The sequence below is a fragment of the Plectropomus leopardus genome, chromosome 15 (assembly GCF_026936395.1).
Source record: "Plectropomus leopardus strain MGB_pleo_1.0 chromosome 15, ASM2693639v1, whole genome shotgun sequence".
Classification (NCBI taxonomy): domain Eukaryota; kingdom Metazoa; phylum Chordata; class Actinopteri; order Perciformes; family Serranidae; genus Plectropomus; species Plectropomus leopardus.
The window spans coordinates 22,604,042-22,623,070 of NC_142190.1; the positions used below are offsets into that span (position 1 = coordinate 22,604,042).

The 19,029-nt window shown below is 40.3% G+C and overlaps 1 protein-coding gene across 2 annotated transcripts; it reads left to right on the top strand.

The window, feature by feature from the left end:
* Positions 1 to 1,934: 1,934 nt before the first annotated feature.
* Positions 1,935 to 16,273, top strand: slc43a2b (solute carrier family 43 member 2b). 2 transcript variants are annotated; one of them, XM_088088985.1, is made up of 15 exons: positions 1,935 to 2,030; positions 2,929 to 3,203; positions 6,067 to 6,361; positions 6,901 to 6,956; positions 7,066 to 7,142; positions 10,342 to 10,434; positions 10,968 to 11,101; positions 12,157 to 12,353; positions 12,451 to 12,594; positions 12,701 to 12,718; positions 13,252 to 13,384; positions 13,563 to 13,695; positions 14,285 to 14,358; positions 14,489 to 14,612; positions 14,699 to 16,273. In XM_088088985.1, exons 2-15 carry the CDS (start codon positions 3,044 to 3,046, stop codon positions 14,858 to 14,860), a joined length of 1,800 nt encoding a protein of 599 aa, XP_087945111.1. In that variant the 5' UTR covers positions 1,935 to 2,030; positions 2,929 to 3,043; the 3' UTR covers positions 14,861 to 16,273. The 2 variants fall into 2 exon arrangements, with proteins under 2 accessions (XP_087945111.1, XP_042355306.1); XM_042499372.2 differs by lacking the exon at positions 12,701 to 12,718.
* Positions 16,274 to 19,029: the final 2,756 nt, after the last annotated feature.

A 19,029-nucleotide genomic window follows, 5' to 3' on the forward strand; every position in this document is an offset into this window, starting at 1 on the left:
CATTTGCGTATTAGTGATTTTTTTCTTTTGGGTGCAAGCATCGCCTACAACCACAAGGTGGCATTAATTTTTTTTATTTTTTATTTTTTTTTATTTTTTCACAAACCTTTTTGCCCAGGGAACAGATCAATGATCACTCCTTTTCTTTTCTTATTTTATGTGGAATTTAAAAACAGAGGCAACCTACAAATAGTGACCATAATGACATGTTAATAACTCATTTGCTGCTTTGTGTATCACTGTTTAACATTTTTGTAGCTTTTATGACAGTTAACCCTTCATTTTAAGTGTCACAACAGAGACTAATAAGGAATTTAAAAGTTTAGTTTTTTACAGTGACATGTTGTTATATTTCATTTACATCTCAGGCATTTGTGTCCTGTATTAAAAATCAGTGTCGTTCCTTTATGATGTAAAGCTCTTGATCAGATTGATACATGCCTTTGATAAGGAGCAGGAAATAAACAAAGCAACAGTGATTAGTTGATGTGTGTGTTTTGTAATGAGTGTGTTGTAAATGCTAAATCAGGGGAGACACATCCACTTGTGGCATCGCTAACAGTGTGAGAGCTATTGATCAGATAATGGCTGTAGATGAGGCTGATGCCCCATCAACACAAATGTCTGGCAGATTAAGAGATTTTGAATTTCAAACCTGAGATATTGATCACTGTAACAGCACAAATTACGATATCAGTGTTTATTTAGATAAGGTCACTGTTGGTCACTCAGGGACTGATTTGCATGTTGATTGGAGTTTCAGGATAGTGCACTGCAAACATAAGTGTAGATTTCAGGGTGCATACAGGGGACACGTCCTCCTCAACATTTCGAACATGCATTTCAACAACATTAAAAAATAATTACAACATGAACTAATGGAGAAAATGCACAAACTGGTGTATTAAAAAGAATTCAGATTGAAGAAATGTGTGGCAGAGGATCCCCAAATCTCCTATTTTTTATGTGTTCACCCCAGTGGGAGAAGTTTTTAGATCCTTTACCCCCTTTCCCTCCAAATTAGTGCATGTGATCAAAAGTAGTTGCCTTTTAATTCTTAATCAATTGGCAAATGGAATAAATGACTAATCATTTCAGTGATAACTTGGCTAGTTTAATTTCAACTCAAGCATCATATTTCATAATCTCTTCTTATGAGTTTTTGTAATGTAAAAAATCCTATTTTGTAAAGCAACTAGTAGCTTTCAGATAAATGTAGTGAAGTTAAAAGAACATTTTCCTCTGAAAAAAAGCATTTGGTGCTATGAAAAGAATAGACTCAAGTACCTCAAATTCCTACTTAAGTTGCCTGCTCACTGCAGCATTAAGGACCATGGAAGATGTTGAAAGAGCAGCACATTGAAATAATAACAGATATTTCCTAATGCAATCATTTGTGGGCGCAGTGTGGTAGATCAGCCATCAGCCTCCTTCAGTTTGTGCGACTTGAATCCCTGTATACACCATACTTTACACAGTAAACACGAGTAAAAACTTAACGCATCAACTAAAGTAGGGGAGTTACTCCAGCTGTCTCCTGCTCTCTATCAATACCCTTTATTGATCCGGGCAACTGTTGATAGCCACGACGCATCCTTATCTGCACAAGTCCATCATGTTTTTCTGCCTGACTTTGATTGGGCATGATTAATCCCTTCCACTCAGTAACCTAAAGGAGTTTCGCACCTCCTGTTGCACAATGATTGTAATAAAATCAAACAAGAGTGTCACTCTTATAAATAAACTTTGTTTTATATATCAGAATATATATATATATAAATGTGCTTGTGGGTTTACAAACGAACTCCCGTGCAAAATCCCTTTATTGTGGAAATATTAAAGTCTATATACAGTGTTGTTGGGTGCTGATTGGTGCAGACATCAGTCAGACAGTGGTCAATAGGGGGCGCCACGTGGGGACCTCCTGAGTATATAAAGTGGCTTTTCACAGAGAACTGCTCATTCAAAGCCAACCTCAGCTCATAAGGTTGCTTGATTCTGCCAGATGCTGCTGCTTCCAGCCTGAAGAGGTAAGGAAGTTTTATTTGCTCAGACTTGTTTTATACCTTTAAAATGACTTTACATTGTAAAAAAAACGTTATTAAGTTAAATGAGACCAAAAATAAACAGGCTGATTCTGATGTGTTGCCATATACATTTATTTTCCATGAAACAGAGAGCCAGCTCTGCAACCCTTTTACTGGTGCAGAAGATAGTGTGTGGCTGCATGTGCAGTTGTGTGTGTGTGTGTGTGTGTGTGTGTGTGTGTAACGGAGGGAGAGAGGTTGGCTGTGTGAGCTGATTTGTTTATTGTTTGTCTGGAAGCTCCTTTATGTTTTGGATGCACCACAGTAATTGCAGAGGAAAGTTGCGGTTGGATGAGCCTCAGAGGACATTTTAGGGGTTGTGTAGTGAGAGAGAAAGAGAGAGGGAGAGAGAGGGGCCACAGAGTTTGAGAGCCCCATTTTTCTCTCTCTGAGTCCAGTTTGGACCAGTTTTCCTTTTTTCCACCAAACAGGAGAAAGTCTGTGAAGCCACAATGGATGCAGCTTCTTATTATCATCATTATTAGTGCCTATGATGTGATGTAAAATCCTTGTCCCTGTAGCAAAGGGATGTAATGATCTTTGTACTGGCAAGAGAGTTAATAATTCGCCATTAGGGTGGTTAGTATATGTTAGTTCTTCAGAGCAAATGCCTTTACCCATAAAGTGTATCTAAAAAGGAGAGACTTTCAGTGAAACAGAGCACATGTATAAAGGTTCATTTTAACTTTATTTCATGTATTACATCTAGCTGTCATCAGCTAGGTTCAAAGTTAAGTGTTTTTATCTTGTGATCTAATAAAAACCTTCCTGACCTTCAGTTACCACAGTGATAGGCCAACTATAAAACCTCCCCTTTCCCCTTGTATCTTTCTCTTCACAGATCCTTCACCCTGAGCGTCGGTCAGGGAGCCTCTCTCTGCACTTTCTCTCTCTACACTATCTTCAATTCTGTCTTCTGGTTCTTTGCCCTTTTCTGCTTGTAAATTCCCTCAACCATGGCTCCAACCCTGGCCACAGCGTTCGCCAGGCGCTGGTGGATGGCAGTGACTGCCATCATTGAGAATCTGCTGTTTTCTGCCGTGCTGCTGGGATGGGGATCACTGCTCATTATGCTCAAGTCAGAGGGCTTCTACTCTTACCTTTGCAACGAGGAGGGTGAGTCACAACTGTTAAAACGCTGTCACATTACTTATGTGTCATTTATCCCATCATACTTCCCAAACTTTGCCTTCATGCTCATTAGGAAGAGCAAAAAGCCTTGAGCATCTGCTTTCATGAGGTCATGGTGCAGAACTGTGTATTACAGTCTTTTTTCCTCAAACTGGTGATTCAGGGTGCCCTTTATAGTCAGTCAATGTCATCTTGAGTTAAGGCAAATGAGGGTTTAATCAGGACATGTAACTTAACACTGCTGCCTTTTTGTCTCTTCCATTCTTTAGGAGGAGTATGTGTTTTCTCTGAGGGGGCATAGGCTGTTTTTTAGGGACTCAGGGGCTTTAACCTGATCAGTTACATTAAACAGAGAGCAGGGCTGCAGGTTGGCAAAGTGGTCCAAAGTTAAAAGGCTCCAGTGTCTTATAAACATTTGACAGACTATCTGTCTCATTCCCCTTGCCACTTAGACAGCTTTAACTCTTTGAAACCTATACAAATTGGCCCCAAAACATGGGAAGAGGGCACTGAGCAACAAAGGACGAAATGACAAAAACATTAGTAAGAAAAAGTACCAGAAAAATATATGAAAAGTTTAAAAACCAATAAAACAGAAACAATTTGCAAGAAGTTCTTAGAATTATAATAATCCTGTAACATAATTCTGGATATTTAATTATGCTATGTTATAAATATAGTTTCCCTATTTTTTCCCCCTAGCTTTTTCAAATTACTTTTCTAAATCTCCTAATTTCTTGCAATTTCTGGAACATTTCTTACCAAGTTGTTTTTGTTGAAGGAAATAAAACCTATTTGCTCAGGATGCAAAGGTTTAAATACTTGTGAAAGGTGTCCAAATGCAGCACAAGAGAAGTAATTGATTGAGAGGAAAGTGAAAAACAAATCAGACAACGGATGAATCAACCCCCCCTCATCTCTCGCTTTTAGCAAAGTCAGGCCGGTTGCTTTGTGTTTTTAAGTACAAAGATGGAACTGATGCACACAGTGGCCCCAGTCAGGTCTTACAGTAGAGAGTAAGCAAAAGGGAATTTCAGGCAGCACTTATCCTTTGGACCTTGGGTGACACTGAGTTGTGCCCCTGTGGTGAGCACTGCTAATCCCACAGACACTAAACTATTCACTGGATTCAATCTGTCTCTGTCACTGGTAGCCTCCCTGTCTTTTAGGGAGTTGTAGGGAATTGAATTAACTGACTGGTGATTTGTAGCAGGATGTTTTTCCAACTCATGTTGGAAATGTTTCCTATCAATCTTCATTTGCCTGTGACACAACTTTGCCTTGTTTCGATCTTTAGGCTTATTCAGCATCACTAGTATCACAGCCATAAACCTTGAATTTCTCAACTCCAGTCACATTTATAGCACAGAATAAATGTTTCAGCTGTGATGTGGCAGCGCAGGAGCAGACTAACCACTGAAGCAATAATCAAGCATCCACGACTTTAAGGACTTCCTGTTGTCTTATCTTGTTCTTATAATGTAAGAGGGAGAGGACAGCAGAACCAGCTCAGCTCTTTTCAGGCGTATGACATGTGATAGAGGGACAGATTTTATGACTGGTAATATGGAAGTTTAAAGTCCACTGATAAAGGACAGGGAGGGAGGAGAAGATAGAAAAGTGATGAACAGTAGAAATCAAACTGCTGGTGGGTGGAGTTTGGGTCAGTGTACTTTTTGATCTTTGAATTTTCCTTTCAGAGACAGAAATAAGAAAACAAATATGTGCATATATATATATATATATATATATATATGTGTGTGTGTGTGTGTGTGTGTGTGTGTATGTGTGTGTGTATGTATATACATGTATATATATATATGTATATGTGTGTTTGTGTGTGTGTGTGTGTGTGTGTGTTGTATATGTTTTTTAAATTCCTTTTTAATTTCTTTTTCTTGAAGGAAAATTCAAAGACCAAAAAGTACACAGACTGGTTTGAAGAAAGAATTAGATGATGGGTGAAAAAAGATAATGATGATGCAGCATAGATTAGGCTTTTATGCACATGCAGCAAAGATATTTGCAAAATTGCTAAAGCTTTATTTTATGTGGGTGGGTCAGCAATCATGGGTCACCATGGAAGGGAAGCCAAGGCCTGCGCAAGCTGTTATTTTGCAGCATCAGATCTTCTTGCAACACATGTCACAATAATGCCAAACACTATGTGCACGTGCAGATGTACTTGTACAATCTGGTTTCTTGAAGTAGACTTTGGCACTTTGTTACAAAGAGCGTCACGGTGGTTCACACAAGGATGCCACATACATATTGGCTCCACGTGACTACAAAGACGTCAACTGGTACCATAGAGGGATAAGTTCCTAAGATGTTCCCAGACAGCTTTCGTTTCAGCTTCACATGGACTTATTTTAGACTTTAATACCTTTATCTTTCAGTGGAGGTATTGCTGATAATATAAAGCTGATTGCCAGTGCCAGCTTATCACTTTTTACTCTTTGCATTTCAATTTGCTAATAAAATTTAAATTGGATCTTTGTCACAATTTTATCTCTGTGTGTCTGAAGTGTACTGGTTTGTCTCAAGTCCTTTTTGCTTCTTTACCTGATATGACATCACTCACAGGTTTTCTGCACGTGCTCAGTGCACATGTGGCCACTATGTGTAGATGTATCAGGATGCTGTGAATAAGCAGAACTGCCAGCTTCAAATTCCATCTTTGTGCCAAGAAGCCGCAGCTCCCTATACGTTAAGCCATCCAAACTCAACCTTACACAGTCATGCGATTTTTTTTTCAATTTTCATGAATGCCCTGTCTCAGCTTCTTTTTGTCCAACTCCAAAATATATCTAACACCTCGTCTTCTACCTACTTTCTCTTTTTCCAGTCAACAGTACCAACTACAATCTGTCCAAACCCCTGACAACTCCAACGCCTGACGACTATGCCGACTACTACGACAGTGTGGGCGGTGTGGTTGGTCTGGGAGATGGAGTGGAGATGAGGCCTCTGGTCCCTGTGGATGGGCCCCTGAGGATGAACGGCTGGCTGATTTGTAAAGAACAGGATGAGATGCTGAACCTAGCATTCACAGTGGGCTCCTTCCTGCTGTCCGCCATCACCCTGCCACTGGGGATCGTCATGGATAAATACGGGCCTCGCAAGCTACGTCTACTGGGCAGGTAAGCAAAGAGGAGAAGAAATTATTGGGAATAACCATGATGTTATGTCTTCAAATCTGTGAACAAAATTGTGGTCCTTTAATTAATTTGAAAGCTGGAGCGACACCACTTCCTGTGCTGCTTTCAGACGCCTTTCACGAGTTTTAAAAAGTTTTTAAATTGGTATGATTTCTTTTTTAAAGAAAAGGGGTTTAGAAAAATATTTATTTTTAAAAGCTAGGGAAAATATGTAGGGAAAAAAGTTAGGGGAAAACTACATTTATCATTATCATATTTAGATATTTAAAATTATGTCACAGAATAATATAATGTTTTTAAATACATTTCACCAAGTCATTAATATATATTAATTACTAATTTTCACGTAATTTTCTTGTACTTTTGACTAATCAGCCTAATTTCATCTTTTGTTGCTTATTGAGTTCTTTCTACGTTTTTATAAGAAAAAAAGCCCATTTGCTCATGTTTCAAATGGTTAAGAAGAAAGAATAAAATGGCAGAGATAGCTTGCAACTTAAATTGTCACAATTTATTTTCAGCACGTGTTTTGGACTATCCTGTCTACTCATTGCCTATGGAGCCTACAATCCAAATGGTAAGTCTGCCTGAAGAGTACTCATGTGTACCTTGTTCCACTGTATTTGAAACAATGTACAGTAGTTTGGTTGTTGACCCTGTCACTCATGACATCATGTCATTTGCAGAACTCTCTGTCCTTATCTTCATCGCCCTGACTTTCAATGGCTTCGGGGGCATGTGCTTGACCTTCACCTCTCTCACAGTAAGTGTGTGCACACCACAGTTGGGTTTGCTCTCTAATCCTCCTGCTGCAGAGCCTTCTCACCAAACGCCACAACGCTTGTCCGCATGTATATTATCTATAAGTCTTTGTCTTTCTTTTATTGCTCTGTTATAATTTTTTACTGGCTCCTCGCCTGCCTGCTCTCCCTCCTTCATGGCATTTTTTTTTTTGGCTTCTTACACTGAACTCTGTGTTCCTAGGTAGGGGGTTTATTAGGGAGATAGCAAATCACTTGGTGGTTCATTATCACTTTTCCACTACATCGATAATTGTGTCTCAGCAAGAACATCACAGCGACTGTTTGGTGTTTGAGCTGCTCATCTCCCCGTCTTTGTCTCTGTACACAAACATGTACTCACTGTAATGTGTGTGCACAAACAGACACTAAACAAATATTTGCAAACTAATGTATTCAAACACAACCAGCAATGCAGCATTACTGTCTTAAGAGAATAGTAAAGCTGCAGAGTACAGTTACAGCTCTAACTTGCACTTTCAAGTTGTGTAGTAAGTGATAAGAAAAAGAAATCTAAAACATCAGTCTGCCATCAATCAGTGTTTATTTCATTTTATTTTATTTTGAGAGGGGGAGAGTGGCTTTTTTGCCCTAGGGATAATGTGTATTTACAGGGAATCACAGGAAAATTTATTTTTATTCCTTATTTAAAACCTGCTGCCTACATTACCCACAATGCAAACTTGACCCTCAATAGTTGAATCGTGTATCTTGATGTGTTGTACCAGTAGCAGTTAATGTAGCCTAAAGCAGAGATACAGCAGAGGTATAGTAGGCTTACTTCTTTCTTATTCCTCAGTCATAGTTTTTTCTTCTTTTCATTTTTACACTTGTAGTCTTTAGTTCCAACTGTTAATGGTGATTTCCCAGATTTTGTGCAGCTTCCTTTCGAGTCACAAAAGGCTTTATGCAACTTTTTCTTTTTACATACTCATACATAGTACTTCAAAAGATCTGTAAACAGACTTAAATGTATATAATCTGTGTTGTTACATTTTACATTTGAGCCACAGAACCAGAGATGCACAGAGACAGAAAAACAAAGCTCTTTAGGATTTTCTGGGTCTACCCCTTTCCATTTCTTTGAATTCTTCTTCCTGTTCCCTCCTTGTCATCAGTTTAGCCTCACGCAGGACTCACACAGGAGTCCTGGGCTGTACCATGGTGATGCTGTTCACTAGAGAGGGGCTCTATTCCACTAAATCTCCCAATAAATGCCCCTTTTCTATACATCCACAGGCTGTTACTGTGATGTACATCTCCGAATGTGTTATCTGCTGCATCTGCCTAGAACTCTCATTAGTTGCTGCCACTGGCCTGAATGTCAGCGATGCAGTAAAAGCATAATTTAGGGCTTTGTTTTTCTTTTGGAGGCCCCAAGTGTCTGTACATAAAACCCCGATATACCACCCATCTCCTTCACAACCTGAGATACTTGGAAGCCTCGCAGCAGGGTTAATCATTACACTCTACACTGCTCATTGACTCCTTGATGATGGCTGCACCTACAGGCATTCATTCTAAGCTGGCTGAGGGCTGTTGGGTAATACACCACTGGGCCCCCGCCAATGTCAGGTCACCTTTCCCCTTCAGGTATCCAGCAGCTGCTAATACATTTGTAATGTTTAAAAATCTATTGGAATAGTTTTCTAATTCAGTGGTTCCCAATTGGTCCAGCAACTGGATGCAGATTTCTCCTTATTAAGTGGTTCAACGTCCACACATAAGATAAATTGCCACATTTTCAATTTTATTTCACAAAATGCACTCTGTACAATGTACATATAAAACTTGATTAAATAAAATGCATCGCAAGAATAAAGTACATTTACTTAAAACATGGTAAATAAAAGCACTACAGCTGTCACTGGTAAGGTTGGACAGGGACCCAAATTCAGAACAAAACAGTTTAAAGTTTAAATGGAACACAAATATAAAACTTAACTGAGATCAATCAAGATTACAGATAATTAAGGTCAAGACAGGCATAAACAACACAGAGAATCACAGCAGGGATAACAGGGCAGGATCACAACACACAGGTATATGTACACGGGTAACTAATCAAGACAGCAACACAAAGCTAAGGCAGGTGGACACAGGGGAAAAGGAGTGAAACTGGGATTGGCTGACAAATGACGATGTGGCAGGCAACACAAGGGTGGAGCAAACGAGACTAAAACACAACACACAAAGACAGGAAGTCAAACCAGACATGACACTTGAGGGATGATAATACAAAATAAAACAGAAAGCAGAACATGAGTAACAAGAAACAAGGAAAACTCAGACAGAAAACCCCCAAAACAAAGTCCACAATGTAACACAAAACCTAAAATCATGACAGAAACCCCCAAAAATGCATATCATTGCTTCAAGACCAGTGACATTGCAAAGGCACAGCAGGTTAAAAGACACTCTGCATGCGGGAAATTCGCTGTACTTCAAAATAATGTGTTTTTTTTTTACAAATGACATGTTCTTAGTCCCTTCCGGTCCATTTAGAATGGACCCGCAACCAACTTTTGGACCGTGAGCCACCAGTTGGGAACCACTAAGTATCCCCAGTGACAGTGACAGGAATACTGGGTGATTCAACATGCATACAGTCTCCATTTATTACACACAAACACATACCTCTTCCTCAGCTTCCCCAGTCTTATGTAATTTGATGTGCTTGTTGTTGTTCAGTCTCTTGAAAACAGAACAGCTTGTGAATGCCTTTGTATTTGGATGTTTTGCCACCCACTGTCTCCTGTTTTCCCTCCCAGCTCTCTGTTCTCTTGTCCTCAAACGGGAGGAAAGCATGAAAAAGACAGAGAAAACGTCTCCTCACCTCAGTCACCCCCTCTCGGCAGCGTCGCGTTTGTGTCTTTTACTGGTGTTCCGTGTCACTTCGCTGTTTTATTTTCTCTGATGTCTGCTTGCTAATTGGTTCCCCACTGTCCACTCCGACCCCGGTGTCAGTAGGCACCATCCTCACTGTGTCCCCAATCTGTCCCCGGCCTCAAGCTTAGTGCGGCTTCGCTGCAGCTGAGCTCACCATGATCTTGGCAGTAGATGGTTCATACTTACAATGGATTATATCTCACTTTGCGTGCAAGTTTGTACAATTCTAGAGTAATATAAGGACACGTTGTGACGATGTTTCTCTTCCTTTAGCTCCCTAACATGTTTGGGGACCTCCGTTCTACCTTCATCGCCCTGATGATTGGATCCTATGCCTCCTCCGCTGTCACCTTCCCAGGAGTCAAGGTAGCAAACACTGAATCACCCTGCACACATCCACACTAAGAGAAATATTTTCTTTTGTCATTCTGTACTACTTTTCCTTATATTTAACACAAACCGCCATAACTCTTGAATGCACTCTGCAAGCACATTTATTTTCCACCCTAAATCCTTTGAAACCTGAGCAAATTGGCTTGATTTCCTTCAAAGCCAATACAAAATGGCAATAATTAAAAATATTAAGTAAAAAGTAAATAATTTTAAATATATAATTATGGTAATTAAACCCATAGGTTTTTGGACATTTCCCCCAACTTAAAAAAAATTATTTTCCAAAGTCACTATTTCTTGCAATTTGTGGAACACCTCTGCCCAGTTGCTCATTGCCTCCCCCCCCCCATGTTTTCAAAAGAAAGCAAACCAATTTGCTCAGATTTCAAAGGTTTAAGTACGTCTGAATGCAGCATGAGAAAAGTGATGCTGACTCAGTTTTAAAGGGGTTTTAAAGGGGTTAACTAACTCTGTTTTTGAAAAAAAATTGTATTGGTGGTGTTCAGGTGATCTATGACGTCGGCATATCTTTCATCACTATCCTGGTTGTGTGGGCCGCCTGCGCTGGACTGGTCTTCCTGAACTGCTTCCTCAACTGGCCGCTGGAGCCTTTCCCAGGACCAGAGGACATGGACTACACGTTAGTACCACAGACACACACAGTCACGCACAGAGGACATAGAACAATTTATCTATAATCATACCTGTATTGAGGTGCAGACTATGATGTTATTCTCGATGTTACAGTATGTACAAAAATCTGCTTAAAGTCAGCAGTGTCTTGTATGTTCCAAAGTATATGGAGCAATCAACATCACTGACACTGTCTGACACATAATTATGCAATATGTGCAAGAATGTGCAGCGTAATGCTCCCAGGTTAAAGTCCATCTTCTCATGATCACGCTCTCAACTGTACTCATCCCTGTGGCAAATCCTTGCTAATTAAAATGACCTGCTTGTTCAGCAGGAAACTTTTACAGACGGCTGATTTGTGCAGAACTTGCAAGACATGCGTGTTTCCTGTATGTAACATATTTATGCCTCCATGCCAGGGATAGCCGTGACCAGAGGGATCATGTTTTCTGGCTGTCCATCTGTCCATTTCCAGAATGTCTTGAGGGAATTTCTATATATTTGGCACAAATGTCCAGTTGGACTTAAGGATTAAGTTAGTAAATCTTGGTGGTCATAGGTCCAAGGTCAAGGTCACTGTGACCTTGTCTGTCTCAATATGGTAAACTTTATGTCATATGAACACCTAGAAGGAATTTTTTGGCACAAATGTCCACCCTGAAACAAGGATGAACTGATTTGATTTTGGTGGTCATCCATCTCATTTTTGTGAACACAATATCTCTGGTCAAAGGTGAAAGGTCAAGGTCACTGTGACCTCATCTGTTGCATTCTCGCGAATTCAGTATCTCAAGAACACCTTTACAAAATTGCTTGAAAATTGGCAAAAATATCCACTTGGACCGAAAGATGAACTGATTTGATTTTGGTAGTCAAAGGTCAAGGTCACTGTGAACTTGTGTTCATGTCATTCTCATGAATGTCAATATCTCAAGAAGGCCTTGGACATGCACTTTTCAATTCCTCCATGGCCTTTTTCTTCTGTCTTTCCTTGCACATTGTCCTTTGCTCCCATTATTTTACCTCTTTTTCATCCCTCTCTCCTCCTCTGCTACTCAGTGTGAAGATCAAGTTCAGCTGGCTTGGCTTTGACCATAAAATCACAGGGAAGCAGTTTTACCGCCAAGTGACTACAGTGGGCCGTCGCCTCAGCGTGGGCAACAGCCTGAAGCAGAAGGAGCTGGCCACTAAGGATGGACACAAGCTCTGTCTGTCCACCATGGACCTTGAAATGAAGTGCAAGCCACAAGATGACTGTAAGAATTCAGTCCCCACGTAGACCCTTGTTTTTTAAGCTTTGCACTCCATTTGCATGATGTTTACCTCTGTTTTGTTCCTGTTCCTCTCCTACAGCCCCATCATTCTTAAAAACCATCACCACCCCTATCTTCATGCTCAGTCTGGTGACCATGTCCATCACTCAGCTCCGTCTGTTGTTCTACATGGGGGCCATGAACAGTGTGTTGGAGTCGCTCACTGATGGAGACCTCAACACAGGTCTGTGGCTCTGAATTTTGTTAAAGTTGTTGAAATCGTTGTCACTGTGACTTTGATTCATGACTTAAAAGCAGCTGGACTCACTTGGTTTTAATTTGATTTTCAGTGGAGAGAATGGAAGTTGGTAAGACTAAAAGTTTATCGTTGTATCAGTAGATTATTGAAGCATTAGGCTGTTAACTTTCCATCACAGGTCTGTCACCACAATACTGCACTATTTGCACCACCACTACTGACTGGCTTTTGTCATATGGCTAGTGTTGTTATTGCATTTGACCTTGCCTGTTGTCCACGTCAATAACCCAGTCCTTCAGCTGTCATTCAGCTTTATTCTGAACCCAATTGTTATACTCATTAACTAACTTTGCCCCTCAGCACCAGCAAATACATCATATGACATGAGCAGTTTCACATGACTCACTTAATGGCATCAAATCGACTTTTGAACAGCTTTTTTCTCCGTATCCACTGTTGTTTCATTCAATATGTCGGCACAACCTAGAACTAATGATTAACTGTACCATTATAGTCATTAACCAGGTAGAAAAAGTTCCTGGACCCTTAACCCCCCCCCCCCTTTCTTTTTGTTTGTTTTCTTTATCTGTGGTATGCATTGCATTTTCTTAAAAATTGTTCTCATTCTGTCCTGTCTCTCAGTGAGTCTGTACTCCTCCATCTTCGGAATGCTGCAGCTGCTTTGCCTGATGACCACTCCTGTGATTGGTCAGATCATGGACTGGAAGCTGAAGGACTGTGATGATGATGAGGAGGAAAAGGAGCCCTGCAGCAAGTGAGTCAACTTATTCCTTAGAGCGCCCTAACTCCTTTCCATTTATAGGTCCAGACATTACTGCAAAGTCGGTTTGCCATTGTGACAAATAGAACAAAGAAATGCGCTTTTATTGTGAAATAGAGTTGTGATAATAGTGCATAATTATGTGATTATTCTTCCTGATTTTGACCACCAGGGGGGAAATAAAGAAAAAACGCAGAGACAGAAAGACCCAGAAAGTGACCAATGCCTTGAGAGCATTTGTTCTTACAAACCTCCTTTTGGTGGGATTTGGGATCACCTGCCTAGTGCCCAATCTCCCCCTGCAGGTGAGTGGATCAAACAGGCCTTTAAATGCTTCATAGGGAAACATGACTGTCTGGCATATCATTTGATGAACTTATTTGTGCATGCATAGTGTTTTACGCAGTTAACTTTTTATTTATTTATTTTTACAATGAATCCCACATACTTTTAAAGGTTAACTGTTTTTTTTTTTTTTTAAACCTGGACCCTATTTTCACATGTTTTTGTACCTAAGTCATTAATGGAAACAACTTTTGCAATTGATACTGAGCAAGACTGCTGCAGCTGGACATTTGACACAAAAACATGAGAAAATAAGTCCCAGGTAACAAAAACATAGCTATCCTTTAATGGAACAAGGAAACTGGTAAACAGCTAGCCTGGCTCTGTTTGCCATTACCAGCCATGAGAAAGCTAATTTAGCTCAGCATATAGAATTGATACAGATTAAACAAACAAGATTTAATTTATAAATAAGTACGCTTTAGAGGAGCTGTTGGGTGGAGTTATCTCCTCATCTAATCAAGAAAGACCCAAACTATTCCTTTAAGACCCTCATAAAGTGACTTAATGGATGGCTGTACTGATTTCTTCTCCTTTATCCACCCTCAGATCGTGTCATTCGTCTTGCACACTGTCGTAAGAGGTTTCATTCACTCTGCTGTTGGCGGCCTCTATGCTGCAGTGTAAGTCTCAATATGATGCTGCTTTCACATCATCATCATCATCATCATCATCATCATCACTTTCGTCTTCTGTGTGTTCGCAGTGTCAAACTTCGAACTAAACTCTGAATTTACCGTCGTATCTCTGCAGGTATCCCTCCTCCCAGTTTGGTAGTCTAACAGGCATGCAGTCTCTGGTCAGTGCAGTGTTTGCTCTGCTGCAGCAACCCCTCTTTCTGGCTATGATGGGGCCCCTGAAGGGAGACCCATTCTGGGTATGACAACACAAACACTCACATTCACTGAAAAACTCTCACAAATGAAACCTTCGGGCATGGCTAACACCTGTGTTTCCCTCCAGGTCAATATTGGACTCTTGGCTCTAAGTATGCTGGGCTTCTTGCTGCCTCTCTACCTGGTCTGCTACAGACGGACGCTCTACAGACAGCAACAGCAGAAAGAGGACGACGCTAAGATTTACATCAAAATCAACGGCTCCGACATCCCTGAGGCCTACGTGTAGAGAAAAGGAAACAGAGAGGATGAAGAAAGCATGCATTTTTACTTAGAATATCACATTTCAACCTACTGTAAAATTGTTCTCCTTTGAGTACACATGCAAACATCAATTTTCCAAAATCCCACCAAGGTAAACTGCGGCTGTCACAGAAAGGCGCTGAAGAGGAAAGTAAAGTGTGGAGGGAAAAAGAATGAAATAAGAGGAAAGACTGTGAAAGGAAAGAGCGGCAGGAGCCCTCTGTATTCCCCCAAATCCTCTGACTTTTTATTCCCTCCTCTCTGAGCAGCACATCAGTGCAGCTCCACTCCATAAAAGACTGCTTTAATATTCCGCATGTGAGCAGACAGAAATGAACAGGAGAGTTTGTTTCACTGATTTCCAACTGGGAAACCGGCAAAAGTGCAAAACACTACCCTCACCAACAACCTCACTGTTGTTAGTGAGTGATTCCATTATTATTTTGAGACGTTTTTTTTTAATATGTTGACTTTAAATCCTCCTGGTTGTAAATCCCATAACATGGTGCTATTCATCAGCAGGATTTAAAAAAAAATAGTGTAAGGTCTGAATAAATGGCATTAATGAGCGACAAGATGGAGAGAAGAACCTTACTGCTGAAGGTTCTCTGGCGAGTAGAAAAGACACTCATTATGATTAATTATGGGGCTGAATTTTTTTTTCTGGCTAATATCGTATTAGTATAAAATTGCTGTAGCTTAGAATATACTGGATGAATCTCAATGTTTTTGGGGGGCTGTATTTCAAGAAAGACGTCAAAAAAACGGCAGTACATTTGCTAAAAACAAAAGGTTCATGTACGTTTGGAGTATTTATTTTATTGTCTGCTTTTTTGATACCATAAATTTTTCAGGGGTGCCTTTAAATATATTTTTGAGTAAAAGATAAGATTTTTTCATTAAGCATGTTCTGCTGAACATTTTACACGTGTCAGTGAAAAGGGTCTGTGCATTAAATGGTAACACCATCTAAACATCACGTTCTCCATGAAGTGTATCCATAAAATCATTACCATTCAGCTGCCTTATTTTAAATTCCGTGTTTCAGTCAATGTACATACTGTTCAGCACTTTATACCCTATTAAAACCCCTTTAATACAACACACATCATTTCAGCACTTCTCTCCTGATGCCTCTCTAAAGAGTCCCATTTTCATTTTGATCTCCTACCTTCATGTGTGTATTTATTTCATTTTCCTCTCACTTTTCCATAACACTTTTCACCATGTATTTAAATTGTGCTGTGCTGGCAGCGACTCAAATGTCTGACCACATACTGTGTTGTTGGCATGTAGCGCCTTCTTCTACTGTTGAAGATAATGTAGATGAGTTTTGTGCAGGTGTTTTCTGTTTAAATATGGAAGAATTTGTGGAATAAATAGAGTTGATCTCTGTAAATGTTCAGTTATTTATTTATTTTCACTGCTCACCAGGGTAGATTATATGTCTCTGTGTAAATGTATCTGTGTAATTCTGACCTGTGGCTTTAAAAAAAAAAATGTTAACGCAGTTATCTAATACAGGAGTAGCTTATGCAGGACCATTATTATGAATGCATGATTCGCATCACAGTTTGTAGTAAATTTAGAACCCAAAAGCAGACCCAAAGGCAGAAAAAAGCTCAATGACTTTTTGTTGGGCTGGTTAGTGGCAGAAGACAGAATGGTCAAGGCGGAGTAGATTGAGACTGTTCACAGGCAGACTGAGGCAAATGGCAGAGGGCTGACAGACTGAGCAGGCTGAGCAGTTTCTTTGTTGGCGAGTGCAAACAGAAGGAGTTGACATTGAAAGATAAAATATAAAACACTCAAAAAAGAAATAGCTCAGAACAACCAACAAAAGCTACCACTGAAGCTGACAGAATTATGTGGCAAAGAGGAGAAGAGAAGCTTGGGTTTTTATGTTGAGGCTGATGAGAGGGAGATGAGTTGCAGGTGTGAAGTTTCACCAGGTGCTTGATTGCAGTAGAGACAGACACACTAAACACACACAGAAGGGGGGGGGGGGCATGAGGAAAAAGGGAAAACACTGAGGTCACAGCCAGAGCTACACATGTCCATGCAGGAATCTCAAGAACAGATTTTTTTCAGTTGTGAAGTTTTACAATTTGTTCCTGTATTTGAAGTTTGTGTTGATTCAGAAAAGGTATGCATAAAACATTGAAAAAATCTACATCCAATAGAGTTTTTCGGTTGTTGTACAACCAACCAGCAGAGGTCAGTATTGATAGTGTGTTTGTGAGGGCCATCACACTGGACGCAGAGTAAAGAGCACATTTTTGTTCCAATTTTTAGGCCAAATCGCCACAGAATTATTGTCAGTGTACAGTTTACTGATTTTTTTTAAAATTCACAAACACCAGGATTTCAAATAAACTGACAAAGAAAGAGAAACTAATTTCCCAAACATGTAAACACTCGGACTGATTTCAGTTTTCAACATACATTGTTCTACATAACTCCACATTTTTCATGTATAAAATATGTCATATTTATCTATAAAGTACCCACATATCTAATGCTAATCTGCTTTCTCTCCGGTGTGTAAGAGCCAGGTGTCTCCTCGTGATTCCATGTCCCTCAGGAAGCTTGTTGGTGAGATTAGGAGTCATTCTGAACCGTTTTTCCACCAGATGTTGCTGCACACTCTCACTACATGTTTGGTGTTATACCAGGTCTGTCAGCACTCCGCTCTGCCATCTGATACTACGCTCAGGCAGATGGTTATCACTTGACACCCCGGCCTCCTGCGTCACCTGAGAATAGATCTGAGAACGTCACTCACATCAGGCACACTGGCTCCTGGAGCTCTGCTGGCCTGGTGCTGCTGCTGCTGCTGCTGGTGAGGAGGCAAGTGTTTGTTGGCTGGCCGACCCCTGTGGTCTGTTCGGGTACACACTTCAAAGAGGCAACATGAGACCACTGGCTGATAAAGTCACTGTAGAGCGAGTACTGGGCCAGTCACATCGAGTTGTTGAACAGAATGACCAGACATTCAGTCCTGGACCTAGAAACCATTCGTCTTCTTTTTCTGCTTCTTCTTCTTCTCATTATTATAATTGTTGTTGTTGTTGTTGTCTTTAATATTAATTGTATTGAAGGAGCTTTTGGGAAATCAGTGCAAACAATTTAGTTGACAATTAGTCAACATAATTCACAAACAATTTAGTATGTGCAAAGTTTGTCTTCTTTTTTTCTTTGTACACAGCCAGGATGCATTGTGCTGTAGTGCCCAAGACCAAACAAACAAAAAAAATCTAAATTTAGAACATGTGCCCATTTGGATTTTGCCCTTTCATTTTGTTTGTTTGTTTGTTTGTTTTGTTTTTGCGAGAAATCCCCCTAAATATTTAGAGCATGTCCCCCATCACCACCATAACCACCCAACAAAAATATGAAACTAACAGAGCTTTTATATTTTTTTTTTGAATGCAGGAGATGCAGTGTTCAATGCTCAAAATTCTCTGACAGAGGAACCCAAACCCCCATTCCATATGTGTGCCCCCCCAATGTTGAAAGAAGACCTTCGCCCTTGATAGATAGATAGATAGATAGATAGATAGATAGATAGATAGATAGATAGATAGATAGATAGATAGATAGATACGTGGATAGATAGATAGATTTCATTGTATTACAGTGTACATCACATCACAGGAGGTAGACGGGGTCCTACAGATGAGAAGACAGAGGAATGATAAGCGGATGTTGGCAGACAGATACAGATGCGCTATAAATACAGCAGCAGTTCGCTGTTACATAATTTTAGACTCACACACGCACTCACATCCCGCGATCTCCGGGACTGTGGGCCTGGATTAAGGACCTGTGATGCCTTGTCATCGCATCACGCGCCAACACAATCTTATAGAGCCGTGGGTGGTGGATCAAAATGCGGTTAGGGGACCTCCAGGGGTCCTTGGGAGAATAACAGGTCAACCTGGGTGGATTTATGAGGATGACTGTACACGTTTACCTCCACGGTTTCATCCTCTAACGCTAATACATCCAGAGATGCATTTGAAAGTCATTGTAATGTAAAATAAATAATGTCATCAGTGGCAGATATCTGGTGGACAGGAGCAGGTTTGGAGTTTCTGGAGGCAGATAATCACATTAGATGCGGGGACTTTGTTTAAAGGGCTTAGAGAGCTG